The sequence below is a fragment of the Aedes albopictus genome, chromosome 2 (assembly GCF_035046485.1).
Source record: "Aedes albopictus strain Foshan chromosome 2, AalbF5, whole genome shotgun sequence".
Classification (NCBI taxonomy): domain Eukaryota; kingdom Metazoa; phylum Arthropoda; class Insecta; order Diptera; family Culicidae; genus Aedes; species Aedes albopictus.
The window spans coordinates 399045224-399064754 of record NC_085137.1 but is presented as its reverse complement, the minus strand read 5'-3'; the positions used below and the strand labels follow the sequence as shown (position 1 = coordinate 399064754).

At 40.6% G+C, this 19531-nt stretch overlaps 2 protein-coding genes across 3 annotated transcripts; one reads left to right on the top strand and one right to left on the bottom strand.

Moving 5' to 3' along the window:
• Positions 1-556: 556 nt before the first annotated feature.
• On the bottom strand, positions 557-19336 carry LOC109408030 (kinesin-like protein KIF18A). 2 transcript variants are annotated; one of them, XM_019681254.3, is made up of 5 exons: positions 18986-19336; positions 6736-8043; positions 1486-2467; positions 1193-1327; positions 557-1129 (listed from the first exon to the last, which is right to left on the bottom strand). In XM_019681254.3, exons 1-5 carry the CDS (start codon positions 19073-19075, stop codon positions 966-968), a joined length of 2679 nt encoding a protein of 892 aa, XP_019536799.3. In that variant the 5' UTR covers positions 19076-19336; the 3' UTR covers positions 557-965. The 2 variants fall into 2 exon arrangements, with proteins under 2 accessions (XP_019536799.3, XP_019536800.3); XM_019681255.3 differs by having other exon boundaries at positions 1193-1303.
• LOC109408032 (ribosome-recycling factor, mitochondrial) lies at positions 5230-6328 on the top strand. The gene has a single exon (XM_019681258.3). It carries the CDS (start codon positions 5470-5472, stop codon positions 6244-6246), a length of 777 nt encoding a protein of 258 aa, XP_019536803.2. The 5' UTR covers positions 5230-5469; the 3' UTR covers positions 6247-6328.
• Positions 19337-19531: the final 195 nt, after the last annotated feature.

Below are 19531 nucleotides of genomic sequence, written 5' to 3'. Positions count from 1 at the left end.
TCTATCAGGAATTTGTTAGGAGTCACATCAGAGGTTCCTCCATGAGTTCGAACTGAAATCCTGCTTAAACTTCTTTGGAATATAATTTATTTTGTTTTACTCTCTTTTGTTCTAGACTTCTCTAAGTCTCTATTGTCGAAAAACTAACGAAAAAATAACATTTTGATCATTTTTTGAGATCCCAAAGGGAATCTAAATTATTTTGCCCGATAACTCGAAAACGAAAAGAGATAGGGTAAAAGCACTAGACTTCGCCACTGCTCTGGTCTTCACCCCCTCCATGCAAATTCCATTTTTTATGAATGATGTGGCAAAGATTAGTGCAGAATTTTAGAAGGGCGAAGTCTAGTGTTTTTACCCTATCACAATTCTGAGAATATTTTTGTCCTTTTGGGGCCCTAAAATCATCGATTTTGGCATGATTGTTTTTAACTAAAACGATATTTTGCAATATTGAACTTTTAACCTTTCCATTTTTTCCTGATGGACACCCAGCGAATTAAAACATAATGGAGAGATAACAGAGGATTATGGAACAGAATCATAATACAATAAAGAGCGAATAAGTCAATTATTATGTTTATTTACATGACAAAACACTATAAATAAATTGTTCTATCTTTTATATGTGGTAAAGGCATTAACTTATTGTTGTGGTGTAGAATAATTAGTTCTGTAGTATGGATTAATCGAAATATGCAAACAGCTATTAGTCATATTTATTTAAAGCAGTTCTTAGTGTGTCTTTAGTTACAAGAGTTTTCAAAAAGACAATTCCATCCAATATTGTAACTCTTTCAGAAAACACCTAGCCTAAGCAGATAGACATGTTCAACATTTCCATCAAATAAAAAAAAGGTATCAAATTATAACAAACCACATAAAACCTTGAAAATTCACAAAAGTACATTTACAAAGCTTCGATACAAACATCAATACAAAATATTAGAATACAAAATTGTCTTTTACTTCCTGATGTTTCGGATTTTTCGATCGCTGTCACTGTCGTAGGTATTTGACTTGCCATCGCCAGAATTTCCAGGCACCGCCGATGATGACGAAGCTCCTGCCGCCGAACCAGCTTTCATCATCCTGTACCGATTGATCACGCTTGCTGCTGAGGTATGGGCTGTTGATCGAAAGTTCTGTTCATTTAAAACTTGTGCTAAATTAATTTAAATCCAATACTTACGTCGACTACTGTTGGTACGTAGCAAAGGCCGTGGACTTTTACCGACCCTTTTGGGACTGAATTTCCGATTCTCCTTGTTCAGAGTTAACGTCACCTTGGAAATGACATTGCCTTTCATCGAAGCGCGACGGAGCACTACAGTGGAATAGAGATATCAAGATGAGATTTAGAAATTGATCGCAGGAAGTCGATGGAAGCCCTCTGCTGAGACAAAGAACTCTGATAGTAAAGAAAGGGCTTTCCATCGACTACCATTGATCAAGTGTAATGTTTCGAAGTTTTAAACATTTTACCTTTTTTCAGTACATGCGGATCTACATTGCTTCCAACCAGTACATTGGAAAACAACGAACTGGTTGCGTCTTTGTCGCCTTCGATGCAGAAAGTGCTGTTGCCAATTCCGCCATTCTCATCCGGACCGTCTGAAGTGTCGCTAGTGTCATTGGAGGACGTGGATGAATTGGCCACCTTTTGCCTCTTCTTTGCACTGGACGGTTTTGGCGGATTGCTCACAATCAGCTTAGGAACTTTGAACTGTGTAATTGTGGTCGTTTTTTGTGTTTTAGTTGGCGTTTTCCTACTGACGGTAGACTTCACGCTCAAACTTTTCGGCTGAAGATTCAACGGCCTCAGCGCTTTCGGTCGTTTGAACTCCAACTGTTTATTGTGGTCTTCTTTGGCCTTTTTGCGTTCGTTCTCAGACTCGGATTCATCTTCGTCATTTAGCCGTTTCACGCCACAATCTGCTTCCACATCCGACGGCGCGGGAAAATCAGCACAATCCGAAAGGTTTGTAATTTCATCGAAACTCGTATCGGTGATGTTGACTTCCTTCATCAGTTCGTTGTGATCGTCATCGTCGGTGAACCTCACGCCACGTGTGTAAATGTCTAGTCGAGCCATTTGTTCCATCTTTTCCAGTGTCACGTTATCCAACCTGCCCATGCTTCTTAGCAACAAATAGTCTTGTTGAACGATTTCTGCACTCAGTGCCATGATTTTCTCCAACTGTTTATTCTCATCCGTGTAGATCATGTTGATTTTCATCACATGGTTTTTCTTGTAATTTGACTTGTTTGCATCTATTTCGTAGTCCTTTGCTCGCACGTAGAATCCGAGCAAAGTGGCAAGATCTGAGGCGCGAATTTCTTCACGAAGAGCTTCCAGGCTTTTCATCGCATCTTTGTAGCGTTTGGCCCACCGATTCATTTCATCCTTCTGACGCGTTACTTGCTTGTTGTAGCGATCTATAGAAGCTTCCAAGCGAGCAATATCCTATTTGTTGGGTGAAACAAGGCAAATTGTACAGTCACTATACTACCCCCATTCGCATAACAATCCCATGTGAATAGGAAACTCAGCAAACATGGGACTGTTATGCGAATAGGGGCAGTATACAGGTTCTTGGACCAAGGGACCATTTTTTTAATAAAAATTAGTCTATATGCTATAGCTAAAATATGAAACGTTTTGAATTTGTAGCACAATTTGCGATAAGGACTCGGTCAAACTGACGTAACACTTAGATCAAAATTTGATGCGTCACGAACAGGGATGTTTTCGATCACCTGGCAATCGTTTGACTCAATCGTCCATAACTCAGTTCAGAAACCTAATATTGAATTGTGGTGTTCGGCAAAGTTGTAGATTAGTGTTTTTCCTTCAATTATCACCAAGGACGCCATATTCTAACTTTTACATATACGGCGGTAGAGCTAGAGTAGGCGGTACCACCTACTCATACTAAACGATCGAAAAATGAGTAGCTAACACTTTTACGACGTAAATATTAGAGTTAGAATATGGCGTCTTTGGTGATAATTGTAGGAAAAACACTAATCTACAACTTTGCCGAACATAACATTACAATATAGGGCTTCTGAACTGAGTTGTGAACAAATGAGTCAAACGATTGCCAAGTAATCGAAAACATAAAAAAAATCATCATTTTGCAACTTGTTACATAAATAACTATTTTATACTAATACTAGCTGTCCAGGCAAACGTCGTACTGCCTGCCTACTAGCCTGGTACACGGTTTATATGGGAAAATACAAAAAATGGAAAAACACAAGTTCCTGTATACTTTTTGAGTTCCACTTTGGTCCCATATCAACTGTGCAAAATTTCAGATCGATCGGAAAAACTATATTTTAGCGCCCGCCATTCTTAGTTTTTCATACGATTTACTATGGGGAAATTTTAATCCTGCAAAGAAAAATCGCTAGATCCCTAAAAATAAGTCAACGAATGATTTCTGTAGAAAAATTCACTAGGAATCAAACCTCTGAAAACAGCAAATCGATGCGACGTTCGTGGAAAAAGTTATTAGGCCTCACCCGATCGATAAAATAACGAGATTTTATTATTTATTGTAATTCCTTACATGTTAAACAGCGTTTGCATGCCATTCGGTTTTCAGTCAATAACTTTTTTCACATGCCTCAGATCGCTTTGCGGTCTTTGAAGGGTTGGTTCATGAAAAAGTGATTTTCCCCCATACTAAATCGTATGAAAACTTAAAATGGCTGGCGCTAAATTATAGTTCCTCCGATCGATCTGAAATTTTGCACAGATGATATGGGACCAAAATGGAACTCAAAAATTGTACAGGAGTAAATTGTCTTTTTGTGTCCCACGCTACTGCCTACTGTGCTTTTTGACATACATCTCTATAGGGATGTCCCCCACGAAGTAATCTGTATGGGAGCCCCCCGTTCCAGAAACCGGAGAGGTCTCTATAGATAGATAAATTTCAATGCAGCATTTATTGGCGCTAGGAAACATAACAAGCAGCGAGCAATCATGAGCATTATCTACTGCAACAGTGTATTAAACTAATAATATTGTGCGCGAGATTCCCAAGAACCACGCTGTTGAAGCTGTACGTGTTGCATAAATAACGCACATATATTGACATGCATTACTCTATATAATCCATTAAAGTTGAATTAAAGTGTGAAGTGGCGCCACTATTGTTGAATTACGATTATACCAGTATAATCGTAAGCCAGCAATAGTGGCGCCATTTGTCACTTTAATTCAACTTCAATGGTTAATGTAGAGCAATGCAGGCCAATATATCCGTAATAAATAGCGAAAAATCCGTAACCAACAAAATGTACACAATTTGAGTAATTGCAGGAGTGAAAAGAAGCTAGATTTGTCTTCTAAATGCTCACAAAGTTTCCTTGATATCACTTTTCTAACTATTGAAAATCACTGATTGAGTGAAAGGCGTAATCCCATTCTATTCCAAACGAACAAAAACAAGAATTACGCCTTCTACTCCTTTGTTTTGTTTGGTGTTTTGTTTACGAAAGTGAAAGGCGAAACTGAAATCAACACGTAAACACGGCGATAGCAGAAGGCGAAACTGAAATCAAAACGTAAACACGGCGAAAGCAAATGGCGAAATTCTGTCAAAATTATAAACAAGGCGAATAGTAAAAGGCGATTCTGAAAATGATATCGATTCGAGGCGCATAGTATTGGGCGAAATTAGCATTCTCAGGTATCAATTCAGGCATAATTAAATAAATGCAATTTTAAATGCAAAAAATATCAAATTCGTGCAGTGTTCTTAGAAAAACAAGAAACTATGTCAGAACTGTATCAATTAACCTTATTTAAGTTGAATTATTCTGTATTACTTCTAAATAGGAATTAAAATTTGATCAGCAAAATTCGGTTGTTGTTTTCGTATTGTTATTGTTTTGTTAGATTGAGCTTAAATAAGGGCGAAAGTAACATGAGAGAGTTCTCTTCATCGACTTTCTCTTCTGCAAATTAAAGTGACAAGATGCAAATTCAATCGAACTTTTTTACACTTAGACGCTAGATTGCATCGCAACCTAGCGATTTATGACCAAAAAGTGCAACCATACTTGCATCTTGTCACTTTAATTTGAAGAAGAGAGAGTCGATGAAGAAAACTCTCTCATGTTACTTTCGCCCTTATTTAAACTCAATCTAGAAACGTTCTCAAGCAGATTTCTCTGTTTTCATTTTGGACTCAGGCTCTTTTATCACGTTGGATTTGTGTTTCCGACAACAAAATTCCCTCCGTGCCGTCGAAAGCTTTTTAACGATACTTTCACTCGACTTGACGAAGAAATTCAAAATTAACAAAATTTAAAAGACAGGTTATGCGCGCGCCGTCAGTGTTATGTCAGCAGCATATCGGTGTTTGTTGTTATGATAATCATCAGCTCGCAAGCAGTTCATTTTAATCCTATGCAACTAGAAGTGCGCAATTCTCTAAAACTTTAAATAAAATGATTCGGATTAGTCAGTTACGTGTGTTGTTACGTGCGTTTCCGGTGTGCGCCACAGAATGTGCAGCGCAACTGGCGCCAACTGCAGCAGTTATTGCACCAAAGCTGCTGCAACCATCCATCGTCGCTTATCAACAACAGCAAATTCGCTGTAAGCACAACAAAGACCGGAAAAAGGAAAACAAAGGCACTGCCAAGGTTCACATCAATGAGGACCAGCTGGCCGAGGTAATCGACATCGGCAGTCTTCGGGGTCATATGGAGAAAATGCTAGAAACCATGAAGGAAGATTACATCAAGAACCTATCGCTTCGATCGGCTACCGGCGCAATCGAAACCCTCAAAGTGTCATACGAGGGAAAGGATTACCAGCTACAGGAACTGGCCCAGGTCGTTAGAAAGAATCCCAAAACCGTGGTGGTCAATCTGGTGTCCTTTCCGCAAACGATTCCAGCCGTGTTGCAGGCGATTCAGAAAAGCGGCATGAACCTAAACCCTCAGCAGGACGGCACGACACTTTTTATTCCGGTACCGAAAGTGACCCGTGAGCACCGAGAAGGATTGGCCAAAAATGCTAAGACCCTGTTTGTCAAATGCCGGGACGCCATCAAGGACGTCCAGAACAAAACGATCAAACAGGTAAAAAAGCAGGCGAATATATCGGAGGATTTGAGCTTCCAAGTGCAGACGCAGGTGACGGCCATTGCCAATGGATACATCAAGGAGGCAGAGAAGATGCTGGAAACCAAGCAGGCCGAACTGTTAGGCGATAAGTAGGCGGTGTGAGGGAAGGTGTTGACGATGATGTGTTCGAAATAAAGTTAAGACTAGAACGAAAGATATTGCAATTAAAAAGTTATGGGTTCTTCCGATTTCTTTTCCTTCGAATAGTCTATCAAATAAAATTTTTACCTTAATCCTTTAACCGTACTTTGTCCGTTGTCTCACAAATTTAACTTCAATTATGTAAATTTGTTGTCAATAGTCAAGTACCAATAAAATAAACAGGATTTCACAAAATAATTAGAAGTCTATGAGCTAAAAGCGAATCGTTAATGAAGGTGCTCAACATCTAATAATGTTCACAAGCTTAATAACTGTACAAATGCTCATAGAACATTAGGCTGAGAACTATGATCTATATCAGTTGGTAAACGTAAAAACAGAAGTAGACTAGAGTGTTTAAGATATGTACAAGTTAAATAAACTTAAACAATTTTGGCAATAGCTTTCCTTGCATAACTAACAGCATTAAACAAAACTTACCGCATTCAGGTGCTTTCCATCCAGTGTGACAATTTTCTTGATGCTTTCCACCTGTGCCTTCAGCTTCGATCGGAGGTTCAGGATCTTCTCCTTGCTCTGCAGATTAAAGTAATGCTCCTGAGCTTTCCTCACCGTAGCATAGCACTGGTCGATCCTCGAGCGCCACGTATTGAGGAGGGCCTCGCTGGGCATCGTGAATCCGGCTGGTGCTGATTTGGCAGCTGCGACGGCAGCCGATTTCTGTTCTTCCATGTCTTTCAACCTGGCCTTCAATCGCTCGATCTCCGCCGCTTGCTCGTTGACCTTCTTGACGAGGAACTCCTTCGGCACGTTGGTCGGAACAATGTTTTGCTTGAGTGAGGTGCGGATCTTCTTCGCTCGGGAAGCATATTTCAGAGTGTTGTAGGTATCATCGTACGTCAGTGAGGAAGGGGAAATGTTTGCGATCATCAACGTTTGACAATTCCCGCCCAGGCTGTCCTTGAGGATTCGAGTTAGATTCGAGTCTCGGTACGGGATGTGTTTCAGGCCGTCAGCTAGCTTGTTGATGCAATTGCCCAAAGCCAGTAAGCTTTTGTTGATGTTGGCGCCCTCTTTGAACCGGATTCCGATACCTTTTGTGCTGGCCGCCCGTTCGCTTCCAGCGAGATCAATCATAGACAACTTTACAGTTCGCTTCTGACCGGTGCTTTTGTCCACCATTCGGATGTGCACCTGGAAAATAGCGTGACTTCGACTGCTCTCGGCATTCGCATCAGTCGGATGTTGCGTTCGATTTTGATTGCCCAAAGCCAGCAGATCCAGAAGCTCTTCAGCGTTGTGAATCTGTTTTAGAATCAATCCACTGACCACAACGCCACTGGAATCCTCTCGCAGCTTCAAGGGCCCAGATTTTGTCAGCAGATTCATCACCAGCTCATTATAAACCTCCAAGTACGATATACCAATGTCGAATTTCCTCGCATTGCTCAAGCTATCAATCTGTCGGAACAGTTCTTTCATCGTCAGAAACGTAATTCCTCGGCATTCCTCACTGCCCAGCATGGTGAATGTCTTACCCGCTCCGGTCGCTCCGTACACAAACACCGAGCAGTTATACCCGTCCATGACGGACTGGACCAACGGTTTGGTGCACGTTTCGAAAATGGCCTCGTTGTTGGCCTCGGCGTCGAACACGTCGTCGTACTCCATGGTCAGTTTCTTTTTGACCCGTTTTGTGATGTCCCGGTGGGTTTGCTTCATCCCGTGGAAGAAGAACTCATCCTCATCTTCGTCCGGATCGAACATGAGGGTGGTGTGGTCCAGCACCTGCAAAAAAAAAAGATTATTACACAGTAAAACCGCTCAGCACTAAAATGTGTAAGCCCTACTCATAAGCGCATAATTTCCAGACCACACAAAAATGTGTTACAGTTACACATTCTCGAAAACAGCTCGTACACTCGTCTAGATGCGAAATGTCGATATTTTTTTTGTTTTCCAAGGTCACTAGTAAACCTAGCTAGATTGCTGTACAAAAAAATTTGCGAATTTAACGATTTTGAGGACACAGGAGCTGATTTTAAGAATGTGTAACTGTAACACATTTTTGTGTGGTCTGGAAATTATGCACTTTAGTGCTGAGCGGCGTTAGCGTGTATGAAATTGGACTTTGTTTACCTATAACTTGTTGGCAATTGTAAGGATAGACATTCCTGGCGTTCCCCGGAATTCTTACAGGTTTTTTTTTGTGATTCTTACAGGGATTACCGATTTCTTGAATATCTTTATAGCAAGCTTGCTATTTTGTGAAAACATTCGCGAAATGATGCGATTTGCTTTTGACAACGAATGCGTTTTCACCCTTTTTCGCTTTATCAAATCAGCCTCCCGTACGAATAGCACACGAACAGATTCCACGCTGATCAGCATTGTTGGCTGCTCCATTTCGCCGTTGAGCTGTTGCGTTCCAGCCAAGCCTGTCTTTTCATCGCTTCCGATGCTTTTCGATCAGCTTATCGCGAAGCATCGTAGGCTGGAAACGTTGTTGGTGTGGTGTATTCCCAAATCCTGGCGAGATATTACTGTAAAGTTTGTTCCGAAAGTGGGTCGTATGAAGAAGCAAAGAGTTTCAGACCTATCAGTTTGACCTCTTTTCTTCTAAAATGCTTAGAACGCATTATCGACCATTACATCCGTGATGTTCATCTAGCCAATGCGCCTCTTCATGTGAACCAACATGCTTACCAATCTGGAAAGTCCACTGTGACTCTTTTACACAAAGTTGTTTACGATATCGAAAAGGCATTCGCTCAAAAGCAATCTTGTTTGGGTGTTTTCTTAGATATCGAGAGTGCCTTTGACAACGTGCCTTTCGATGTCATATTGGAAGCCGCATGGAATCATGGTATATCTCCAATGATTTCCTATTGGATTCACCAAATGCTCAAAACCGATATCTCTTCTCGACATTGCGTCTAGCAGGGATTAGGAAATTGAGTGTTTGTGGATGCCCCCAAGGGGGAGTCTTATCACCGCTTTTGTGGAATCTGGTAGCAGACACGCTATTGAGGCAACTCAATAATAGTGGTTTTCCTACTTATGGTTTTGCCGACGACTACCTAACATTGTTAGTCGGTATGTGCATCAGCACCCTTTTCGATCTGATGCAAAACGCTCTTCAGGTACCTAGTTGAGGGTTGGTGTCGCCAATATGGCCTTTCGGTAAATCCGACTAAAACATCTATTGTTCTTTTCACGGAAAAGCGAAACCGTAATGGTGTTTGACCTTTGCGTCTCTTTGATTCTGAAATCAATGTGACTAAACAGGTAAAGTGCGTTGGAGTCATTCTTGATTCCAAGCTTTCCTGGACACCTCATATTGAATTCAGGATCAAGAAAGCTTGTATGGCCTTCGGGCAATGCCGGCGAACCTTTGGTACGACTTGGGGTCTAAAACCCAAGTATATCAAATGGGTTTACACAACTGTTGTTCGTCCATATTGGCATATGGATGTCTTGTGTGGTGGCAAAAGGGGGAAGTGAGAACAATCCAATCAAAATTAGGCCATCTCCAAAGGATGTGCTTAATGGCGATGTATGGAGCGTTCTCTTCAACTCCCACGGTAGCGATCAAGGTTCTCTTTGACGTTGCCCCACTACACATTCATCTCAAACAAGAAGCACTTTCTTGCACTTACCGCTTATGGGTACTCGGTTTACTAGAGGAAACTCCTGTGAACTGCAGTTCAACACACACCTCGCTGTTTCCACTTTTGGTGAATTGGGACAAAGTTGTCCTTGCTCCAAGTGATCTTACAATTGCTTGTAATTTTCCATATAGGACATTTTCCACGAAATTCCCTTCAGGGGAAGAGTGGACATCTGGATATCTGGAGAGAAGTATTTCAGACGGCATCGTATGTTACACTGATGGCGGCTCCCTTCTCGAAGGTCGAGCAGGTGCTGGCGTTTATTCTCGTGAGCCAAGGCTGTATCAGTCTTACTCACTTGGTAGACACTGCACCGTTTTCAGGCCGAAATCTTTGCTCTTATGTGCGGAGTGCAATCAGCACTTCAGCAGCACGTAATGGGCAAAGTAATATACTTCTGTTCAGATAGCCAGGCTGCTATTGAAGCACTTGCTTCGGCCAACTCCATGTCGAAGATAGTTATCGCTTGTCGAACTCAAATCGAGGAGCTGAATTCAGCAAACGCTGTTTACCTTGTGTGGGTACCTGGCCATTCTTCCATCGCTGGAAATGAATTGGCTGATGAGCTAGCTCGCGCTGGAGCATCACATGAATTCATTGGTCCTGAGCCAGCTATTCCGGTATCGAAGTGTTGGGTAAAGCTTCAAATTCACACCTGGGCTGCCACTCAGCACAAACAATACTGGAATAGTTTGGAGTCATGTCGTCAAACAAAATTGTATTGTACGGAGCCATCTCTACGGGTGGCGAAGTATCTAACAAATCTGTCTAAGCATAATTGCAGCATGCTGGTCAAAGCGTTGACTGGCCACTGCCGACTCAGCTATCACATGGCGAATATTCAGCAAGCTTGTTGATGGTTCGTGACCCTGCCCCAGTGATTATTTCAGAAATTCTTCAAGGGATTTCTCCAGGAGTTTCTCCTTCGTGAATGCTTTCATGGGTATCTTGCAGGGTTTCTATAGGGATTGTTTTAGGATTTGTTCCAAGAAACGCTTCTAGAATTCCTCCTACGATTCCTTCAAAAATGTTCACAGATACTTCTGCAAGAATGCATCGACGAATTCCTCCAGGAATTTCAGCATAGCTTCCTCCAGTGATTCCATCATAGATTGCTCCAGAGAATTTTTCAAGAATTCCTCTATGGGTTCCACCAGACATTCTTCCGGGAATTTCTCCTGGGACATCTTTAGAGGTTCCTCCAGTGATTTTCCCAGTGCTTTTTTCGATGATCCATTTAGGAATTACTCGAGAAATTCTCAAAGGAATGTCAATAGAAATTATTTTAGGTATTTTTGCAAGTGTTGTTTCAGAGATTTCTTCAGGGGTTTATATATTCCTTCAAGAATTCCACTTGAGATTGCCCCAATAACTCAATCTGTAATAATTCGAAGTATTTTAGCAGGAATGTCTTCCAGAAACCCTTACAAGAAATTTTACCAGAGATTAGGTAAAAATTAATCCAGGAGTTCTTTGAAACATTGTAGAAAACTTTCTTTTGGGAGTCCATCCAAAGATTCCAACAATAATTCTTCTAAAAAGTTATTGCAGTCATGGATTCGTTCATATTTTTTTCCTACAGAAACTCTTCCAGGAATTTGTTAAGAAAGCTTTCCTAAGATTTCCTAAGGAATTCCTCATGGGATTGTTCCCGGGATACCTCATGGCATTTCTTCAGGGATTCACCCGGGAATTTCTCCTGTGTTTCGTTCAGGAACAACTTCCGGGATTATTCTAAAAATTCCATCAAGGATTTTGAAAGTAACACTTTTTAGAATTCCTTCAGCAGTTCCTCTTGGAATTCTTTCTGGAACTCCTCCAATAGTTAATCCAGTACTTCCCCTAGGGACTGTTTGAATTTTCCATTAGGAATGCCTCTAGGAATTGCTTCCGGGATTCTTCCTGGGGTTACTCTAGGAACTCCTGCAGGGATTCCTTCAGGAACTGCTGCAGGGATTTCTCAAGGAGTTCCTCCACGAATCCTTCTTTGAATTCCTTCAGGATTTCTCCTAGGATTCCATCTGCATTTTCTTCAGGAATTCTTCCTGGGATTTCTCAAGGATTTTTTTCAAGGGATTCCTCCACGAATTTCATCAGATTCCTGCAAGAATTATACCAGGGATTCCTCTGGGGATTGCTGCAGAGATTTCCCTAAAAATTCATCCAGGGATTCCTTCAGAAATGCCTCTAGAGATTCCTTCAGGAATTCTTTTAGTCTAGAGATTCCTCTAGAACTCTTCAAAGGATTCCTTCAGCAATTCATCCTTGTATTTTTTAAGAAACTCCTCCAGGAATCAAAGAATTCCATCTACGATTTTTTGAGGAATTATTCCTGGTATTCCTCTACGAATTCCTTAAAGAGAAACTTCAGAGAATACAAACATGGCTGCCACAATGGCCGACTTGGTCCCCTACTCACGTTTTCAAGAGCACCAATCTTGAAAATTCGTAAACAAATGCTCTCGAATTGTAAAAGCTGCCCCTTTTTGCAAGTGAGCGAAGTCAGGAAAAACAAGTGCGGCTTGGCTCGATGCTTTCTTCGTCAGATTTGTATGGAAAATTGCAATGGGATTTCTTGATGTTTCACCTTAAGAGATCCACGAATTTCTTCAGGATTTTTTTTCCAGGAATTCCTGAAGGGATTTCTTTAAAAAAAAATCCTCCAGAAATTCCCCTTGAGATTTCTCCAGGAGTTTCTCTGGAGATTCCTTTGGGAATTCCTACAGGCATTCCTCTAGCTAGGATATCCTACAGGGTCCTCCAAGAATTCCTACAAGATTTTTTTAGAGATTCATTCAAGAAATCCTCCAGGGTTTCCTTAATGCATTCCTTCAGGACTTCCTCCAGCCATTCCTCCAGAGATTTCTGCAGTAATTGCTTCCGGAATTCCTTTAAGAATTCCACCAGGAATTCCTACAGAAATTTATCTAGGAATTCTTCAAGGGATTGCTCCAAGAATTTTTTACAGGGACTCCTACAGGAATTCATCCAAAGATTTCTCCAGGAATTACTTCAGAGAATCCTCCAAGAATTCCACCAGGAATTCTTCCAGAAAACTTTCAAGGCATTCTCTCAGCGATTCCTCCAGGAATTTTGCCAGATATTCCTCCAGCAATTGCTTCAGGGGCTCCTACAGAAATTCCTCCAGGAATTCCCCAGGAGTTCTTCCAGGATTTTTTCCTGGGATTGCTTCAGGAATTCTTACTAGGATTGCTCCAGAAATTAATGCAGGCATTCCTCCAGGATTTGATCAAGGAATATCTTCAGGGATTAATCCAAGAATATCACCAGGAATTAATTAGGGAATTCCATATCATAAATTATGTCAGCAATTCAACCAGGAATTTCTCTAGAAAATCCTCCAGGAATTCCTTCAGAAATTCTTCCAGGATTTTCTCTAGGAATATCTTCTGGAATTATTCCTGTGATTCCTCCAAGAATTTTTCCAGATTTTCCTCTAGGAATTGCTGTATGGATTCCTCCAGGGATTCCGCTAAAAATCCCTCCAGGAGCTTCTTCAGGGATTTTTCCAGGGTTTTCTCCACGAATTTCTCCAAAGATTCCCCCAGGATTCCATCCAGAATTTCTTCAGAAATTTCTCTAGGAATTCCTCCAGGAATTTCTCATGGGATTTTTTCAGATATTTTTCCCAGAGTATCTCTAAAGATTCCCCTAGAAATTCATCCAATATTTGTTGCAAGAATTCCTCCAGGAATTCCTTCAATGATTCCTCCAACAATTACCAGAGAAAAACCTACAGGAAATTCTCCACGAATTAACTCAAGAATTTCTTCAGGATATCCTCCAGCAATTTCTCTAGGAATTGATCCTGCAATTGTTCTTGGACATCCTTCCGAAATTTTGTCAGCAATTTCTCCAGATTGTTTCCAGAAAATCTTCTGGGGATTTTTTCAGATTTTTTTCTAGAAAATTCCGCAGAAATACCCTCAGGAATTTTACAGGGATGCCTCCAGGTATTTCTCCAAGATACTCCTGAGATTCCTTCATGTATTGCTTCAGAGATTTCTGCACGAATTTCTCCAGTTTTTTTCCCAGGGATTCGAAATCCTTCGATTATTCCTCTAGGAAATCCTCCATAAGTTCTTCTAAGGATTCTTACAGCAAATTCTTCTAGGGATTTCTTCAGAAATTCTTTCACGAAATTCCTGGAGGAGTACCTTCGGGAATTGTTCAGGAATTCCTGCAGGTATTCTTACAGGAATTATTCTTGGAACTCTTTCAGGGATTTCTTCAAAGATTCCCCCAAGGATTCCTTCAGGAATTACTTCGAAGATTTCTCCAGGAATTCCTCCAGAATTTTCTAAAGGGATTTTTTTCAGAAATAGAAAAATAATAGAAATAGAAATCTCCCAGAATTTCTCTGGATATTCCACTAGAAATTCATCTAGTAATTCTTTCAAGAATTCCTCTACAGATTCCTCCAGCAATTCCCACAGGGATAACTGTAGGAATTTCTCCAGGCATTCCGCCCGGAAATCCTCCAGCATTTATCCCAGGAATTTGTTTAGGAATTCCTTCAGGAATTTCTCCAAAAATTGTTCCTGGACATCCTCCAGAAATTATGTCAGAAATTCTTCTAGGGATTCCTCCAGGTTTTTTTTTCCAGGAATTTCTCCTGAGATTCCATCAGGAATTGCTTCAGGAATTCCTCCAGAAAAATGTCCAAGAAATCGTGCAGGAATTCCTCCAGAAGTTCCTCAAAGTATTCTTCCAGGAAATCCACCATAGATTTCTTCAGAAATTCTTTCAGGAATTTTTCAGAGATTGCTTCAAGTAATTTTCCAGGAATTTCTTCAGAGATTCTTCCAGGGATTTCTCCAGGAATTCCGCTTTAAATTCCTACTGAAATTCCTCAAGGGATTTTTTTCAAAAATTTCTTCAGCATACCTCTGGAGATTTCTAAGATTCTCTCTAGAGATTTCCCCAGGAATTGCTTCAGGGATTCCTTAAGGGATTTCCCCAAGAATTCCTCCAAGGATTCCTTCGGAAATTTCTCCAAGATTTCCTATAGAAATTCGTCAAGAGATTCCTTCTGAAATGTTTCTAGGGATTCCTCTCAGAATTCCTCCAGGAATGTCTCCAGAATTTCCTCCAAGGAATCCTCCAAATTTCTCTAGGCATTCCTACCATTATTTATCCAGGAATTCCTCAAGATTTACTTTCAGAAATTCTTCCACGAATTCCTACGGGAAATCCTCCAAGGATTTTACAGGGCTTCCTCCAGGCATTCCTGTAGGAATTGCTCTAGGAATTCACGCAGGTGTTTCTTCAGGGATGATTTATTTATCCAGGAAATCTTCCCAGGGATTGCTCTAGAAATTCCTCAAGTGATTTCTTCAAAAATTCATTCAGGAGTTCCTACGGAAATTTCAGGAATTCTTCAATATTTTTGTTCAGGGATGTATCCATGACTCATGGATGACTCCTGGAGGAACCTTGGAAAAAAAATCCTAGAGAAACCACGATACGGAATCGAAGGCATCTTGGAAGGAGTTTCTGAAAGAGTTCCTCCTGAAAAAATCTCACAGGGTGTCTACTCATAACTCAAAATGAAATTCCCTGAGTTTTCCAGGTTTTTCCAAATGAAATTTTAAAAGTTTTCTCTCTCTTTTTGGCGTAACGTCCTCACTGGGACAAAGCCTGCATCTCAGCTTAGTGTTCTATGAGCACTTCCACAGTTATTAACTGAGAGCTTCCTCTGCCAATGACCATTTTGCATGTGTATATCGTGTGGCAGGCACGAAGATACTCTATGCCCAAGGAAGTCAAGGAAATTTCCTTTACGAAAAGATCCTGGACCGACCGGGAATCGAACCCGTAAAAGTTTATAATTCAAAAAATAACCCAAATTTTCTAAAAATAATATAAATGGTGACTTAGGGTATCATCGGCAGGTTGGTTCTCTTCGTCATGAGGGATTTATGTCGACCAAATTGCCTGAAACTTGATCATATTCAGCTTGGTTGGGAAGGATTTGATGCCAACTCTGAGTTCAGCAGGTTTCAAAAAAACCCCATGACGAAGAGAACAAAACTGCCGAAAATACGTAAGTTCCCCAGCTCTTCAAAAATTCTTTCAAGATTTCTGAGCGTAATTCCTGGAATTTCTTCCAAAGGTTCTTTCTGGCTTTCCGCAGGATTCTTTCACGAGATATCTGTTTGAGTACGTCCGGATATTTCTTGCAAAGGTTTTCCGATATACTTCCAGAGGTGGAGCGGACCTGGTGTGATGGTTAAAACACTAGACTATCACGCCGAGGACCTGGGATCGAATCCCACTCCCAACAAACTCGCAAAATGTGAGTTCTTCCTTCGGAAGGGAAGTAAAGTGTGGGTCCCGAGATGAACTAGCCTAGGGCTAAAAATCTCGTTAATACAGATAAAAAAAAATACTTCCAGAGATTCTCGTTGGATTCCTCCTGAAGATCCATCCAAAACTATTCAAAGTTCTTCAAGAATTTCATTGGTTGAGCCTCGTAGCCATGCGGTTAGAATCCGGATAAATGAGGATTCGATTCACGCTCCGAGCGATGAAATTTTTCACGAGAATAGCTTTTTATCCGTGTTAAGTTTCGTTCAATCGGTACAGCCTCCGGATGAAGCCAGTGTCCGTGTCTTTTTAGTGGTTTTCCGGAATAGCTATCCAATAGTTTATGTCGGGATTTTTACCGATAGTTTTCCGATATTTCAGGATTCCATGAGGTTTCCCGAATTCCTCCTTGGATGTCCTTAATATTTCTTCTCGGGATTACTATTACCTAGAACTTTTTTCGAAATGACTCATTTTTTCTCAGGTTTTTCCTGAAGTTCCTGTCGACATTTCTTCAATAACACTTTGCGGAGTTTCTCTTGAGTTCCCTCGAATATTTCTCCAAGAATTTCCTATAAGGTATTTCATAAGTTATAACAGGAGACATTCCGAGGAAAACCTAAGAATCCCAATAATAACTGCAATGGAATAACTTTGGGAGAAATCTCTAAAGGAGTATCCAGCATCTTGGGACAATTTCTGGTAAAGATTCCGAGAAGAATTTTGGGAATAATGCAGAGAATATCTGTAAAAATAATTTCAGGTGGATAACTGCAAAAAATCCGGTACAACTACAAGGAACAGCCTGGCTCTGAAAAAATGCAAGAGAAGAATTCAATGAGAAATATCAGCAGGAATTCCTGTGGAAATCCCAGAAGGCAATCGGGAAAAAATCTTAGGAGAAAGTCCAGGGAAAATAAAGAAAAAACTCTGAGAGACATTTCATGACCAACATCGGAAGGAATCTTCTGAAAGAAGTTTCAGGAGATACTCCGAGAGAAATCTCAGGTAATAATTCAAAATAAACCTCGCTAAAACTTTTAAGAAATTCCTGTAGGAGACCAGGAAAAACATCTTGAAGAAAGCCCAAAGCAATTGTTTGAAGGTATTACAGGAAAAAAATGAAAGTAATCTTTTGAGGAACTCTTAAAGTAAATTCATGGAAACTCCTTCAGAAACCCTGCCTTGGAGGAACTTTAGTAGAAACCCCAGGAATAACTTCTTTAGCAACTCCGAAAGAAATTCTGGGGAAGTCCCAAGAGGAACACCGAAAGGAATATTGTAAAATTTCAATGAGGAATGCCGAGAGAAATTCTACGATTTATCCTGACAGAAATTCTTATAGACTATTCGGGATCTGGTAGAAATCCTGGGAAGATTTCTTTAAACAAAGCACTGGAAGAACTCCGGGAAGAAACAGTATCCCCGTGAAAAACTCCAGGAGTTCCAGTTGTTCTTTATGCCACAAAAGTTCAGCTTATTGGACGCAGTGGCTTAAATTCCCCAACAGGGGAGGAAAAAAAAAACTCCAGGAGAAGTCAGTTGGAGTTCAGGAATCCTGGAAGGAATCCGGAAGTATACCTTTCCGGAAAAAAATAAAAAGGAATACCAAGAAAAAACAGCGTCAAACATGCGGAAGGAATTTTATAAGAAATCCTGATAGACATTCCAGGAGGTATAAGCCCTGACAGAATTTCTGGAAAAAATCCTTATAGCGAAATTTCTATATAAATTTTTACTACCAGGTTTTTATTCATACGACCCAATGTTTGTTTTATCGGAGTAAAATTTCCCTGAGTACTCTAGATATTCCCTGAGTATTCCAGGTTATTCCCTGTTAAAAAAAATTCCCTGAGGATTCTAGGTTTTCCAGGTTTTCCAGGTAGTAGACACCCTGTCTCAATTGGAAATCTCAATTTTATGAATCTTAGAATAATCTCTTGTAAGAATTTCTGAAGAAACTTTCGAAGGAATCCAGAAAAAAGAATCTCAAAAGGAACAAACTCTCTGAAAAATCTCAGAAGAAACTCTCGGAGGAAATCTAGAAAAAAATCCAAGAAGAACCTCGAAACGAATTTTTCGAGAAATCTCGAAAAAAAATTATGATGATATGGAGGAGTCTCAGAAGGAACGCCTTATGAAATCCCAGAAGGAATCTCTACAAAATTCACGGAAGGTTTTCTTAGAGGAATTCTTGAAAGAACTCTCGGAAGAATCCCACCATAAATCCTTTTAAAGAAACTCAGAAGAAACTTCCAAAGCGGACCTCCTGGAAGAATCCCACCAGCAAGACATCAATTTGCACACTTCTCAGTGCATGCGGACCCTCAATTTGAATTCAATCACACACACAACTAATTGAAAGTTGACGAAATCTCGCCAAGTCCGAATCGTAAACAAGGCCAGTAAACGTACTTTTTTTTATAAATTCAAACATAAATGATAGGCATGTAATGATGAAAAATAAAATAATGAAAACTTCTTTCAGTTCTATGACGTTCGTGAAAAGGAAAATAAAGTTGTTTGGCATTACACTATTGCAATAATTGGTACATTCACCCTATTGCACAAAATAATTATTATGACACACCCTGTTGTGAATTAGGCAGGCTGTGGAATTTTTTCAAGCCGATGGAACTTTTTGACGAGTCAATCGACAAAATTTACCTAATTTAGGTAATAAATTGATATTAATCAAGTACCTGCCTTGTCCTTAATCTGCAACGTACCTTGATAATGTTCCGTTGATTCTGCTCCAGTTCCCGTCGGTTTAGAGGTCGAACTCTAACGGCCACCCTGATGTTTTTGCTGTCACCCATTTTTCTGACTTTTTTTTCCCTCGCCGGATGCAATAATTCAGCTCACCAGCTTTTTCCGCGCAATGTTTTTCACCAATTTGCACAAGTTTTTCGCACTTTTCCACACTCGCGAAATCGCCGAGCAACACTCCGAGCACGCCGCTACCAGAACCAACACGAATAATCCGGAACAACGGCGGCAGTTGCACTTCAAAGATCACTGATTCGACCGACCGCGGCAAGAATGACCGTTGTTTTGTTTGCTTCCAGCCTTCCAGTCAGACACGCCAACAGCAGCAGTGGCGGTGCAGCAACAGAGCAGTGCGCTGCTTTCTTCGATGGGGATTTAAATTTGACGAAGAAGGGAAAAGCTTTCGTTCAGTTTTTGAAACCTCGCTTCGAGCTTCTTTATCGATTTTACCAACCTATCAACGAACGTTGTAAGGTTCCGAAAGTGACAGATCGGATTCGAAGTTT

Bases quoted from the DNA above. Each gene is read 5' to 3' on its own strand.
- LOC109408030 (XM_019681254.3), bottom strand. From the start codon at position 19,075: ATGGGTGACAGCAAAAACATCAGGGTGGCCGTTAGAGTTCGACCTCTA. The intron at 2,468-6,735 runs GTAAGTTTTGTT...CCCAACAAATAG, and splicing joins ATGGAAAGCACCTGAATGCG to GATATTGCTCGCTTGGAAGC. The intron at 1,130-1,192 runs GTAAGTATTGGA...TTCGATCAACAG, and splicing joins ACGTACCAACAGTAGTCGAC to CCCATACCTCAGCAGCAAGC.
- LOC109408032 (XM_019681258.3), top strand. From the start codon at position 5,470: ATGATTCGGATTAGTCAGTTACGTGTGTTGTTACGTGCGTTTCCGGTG.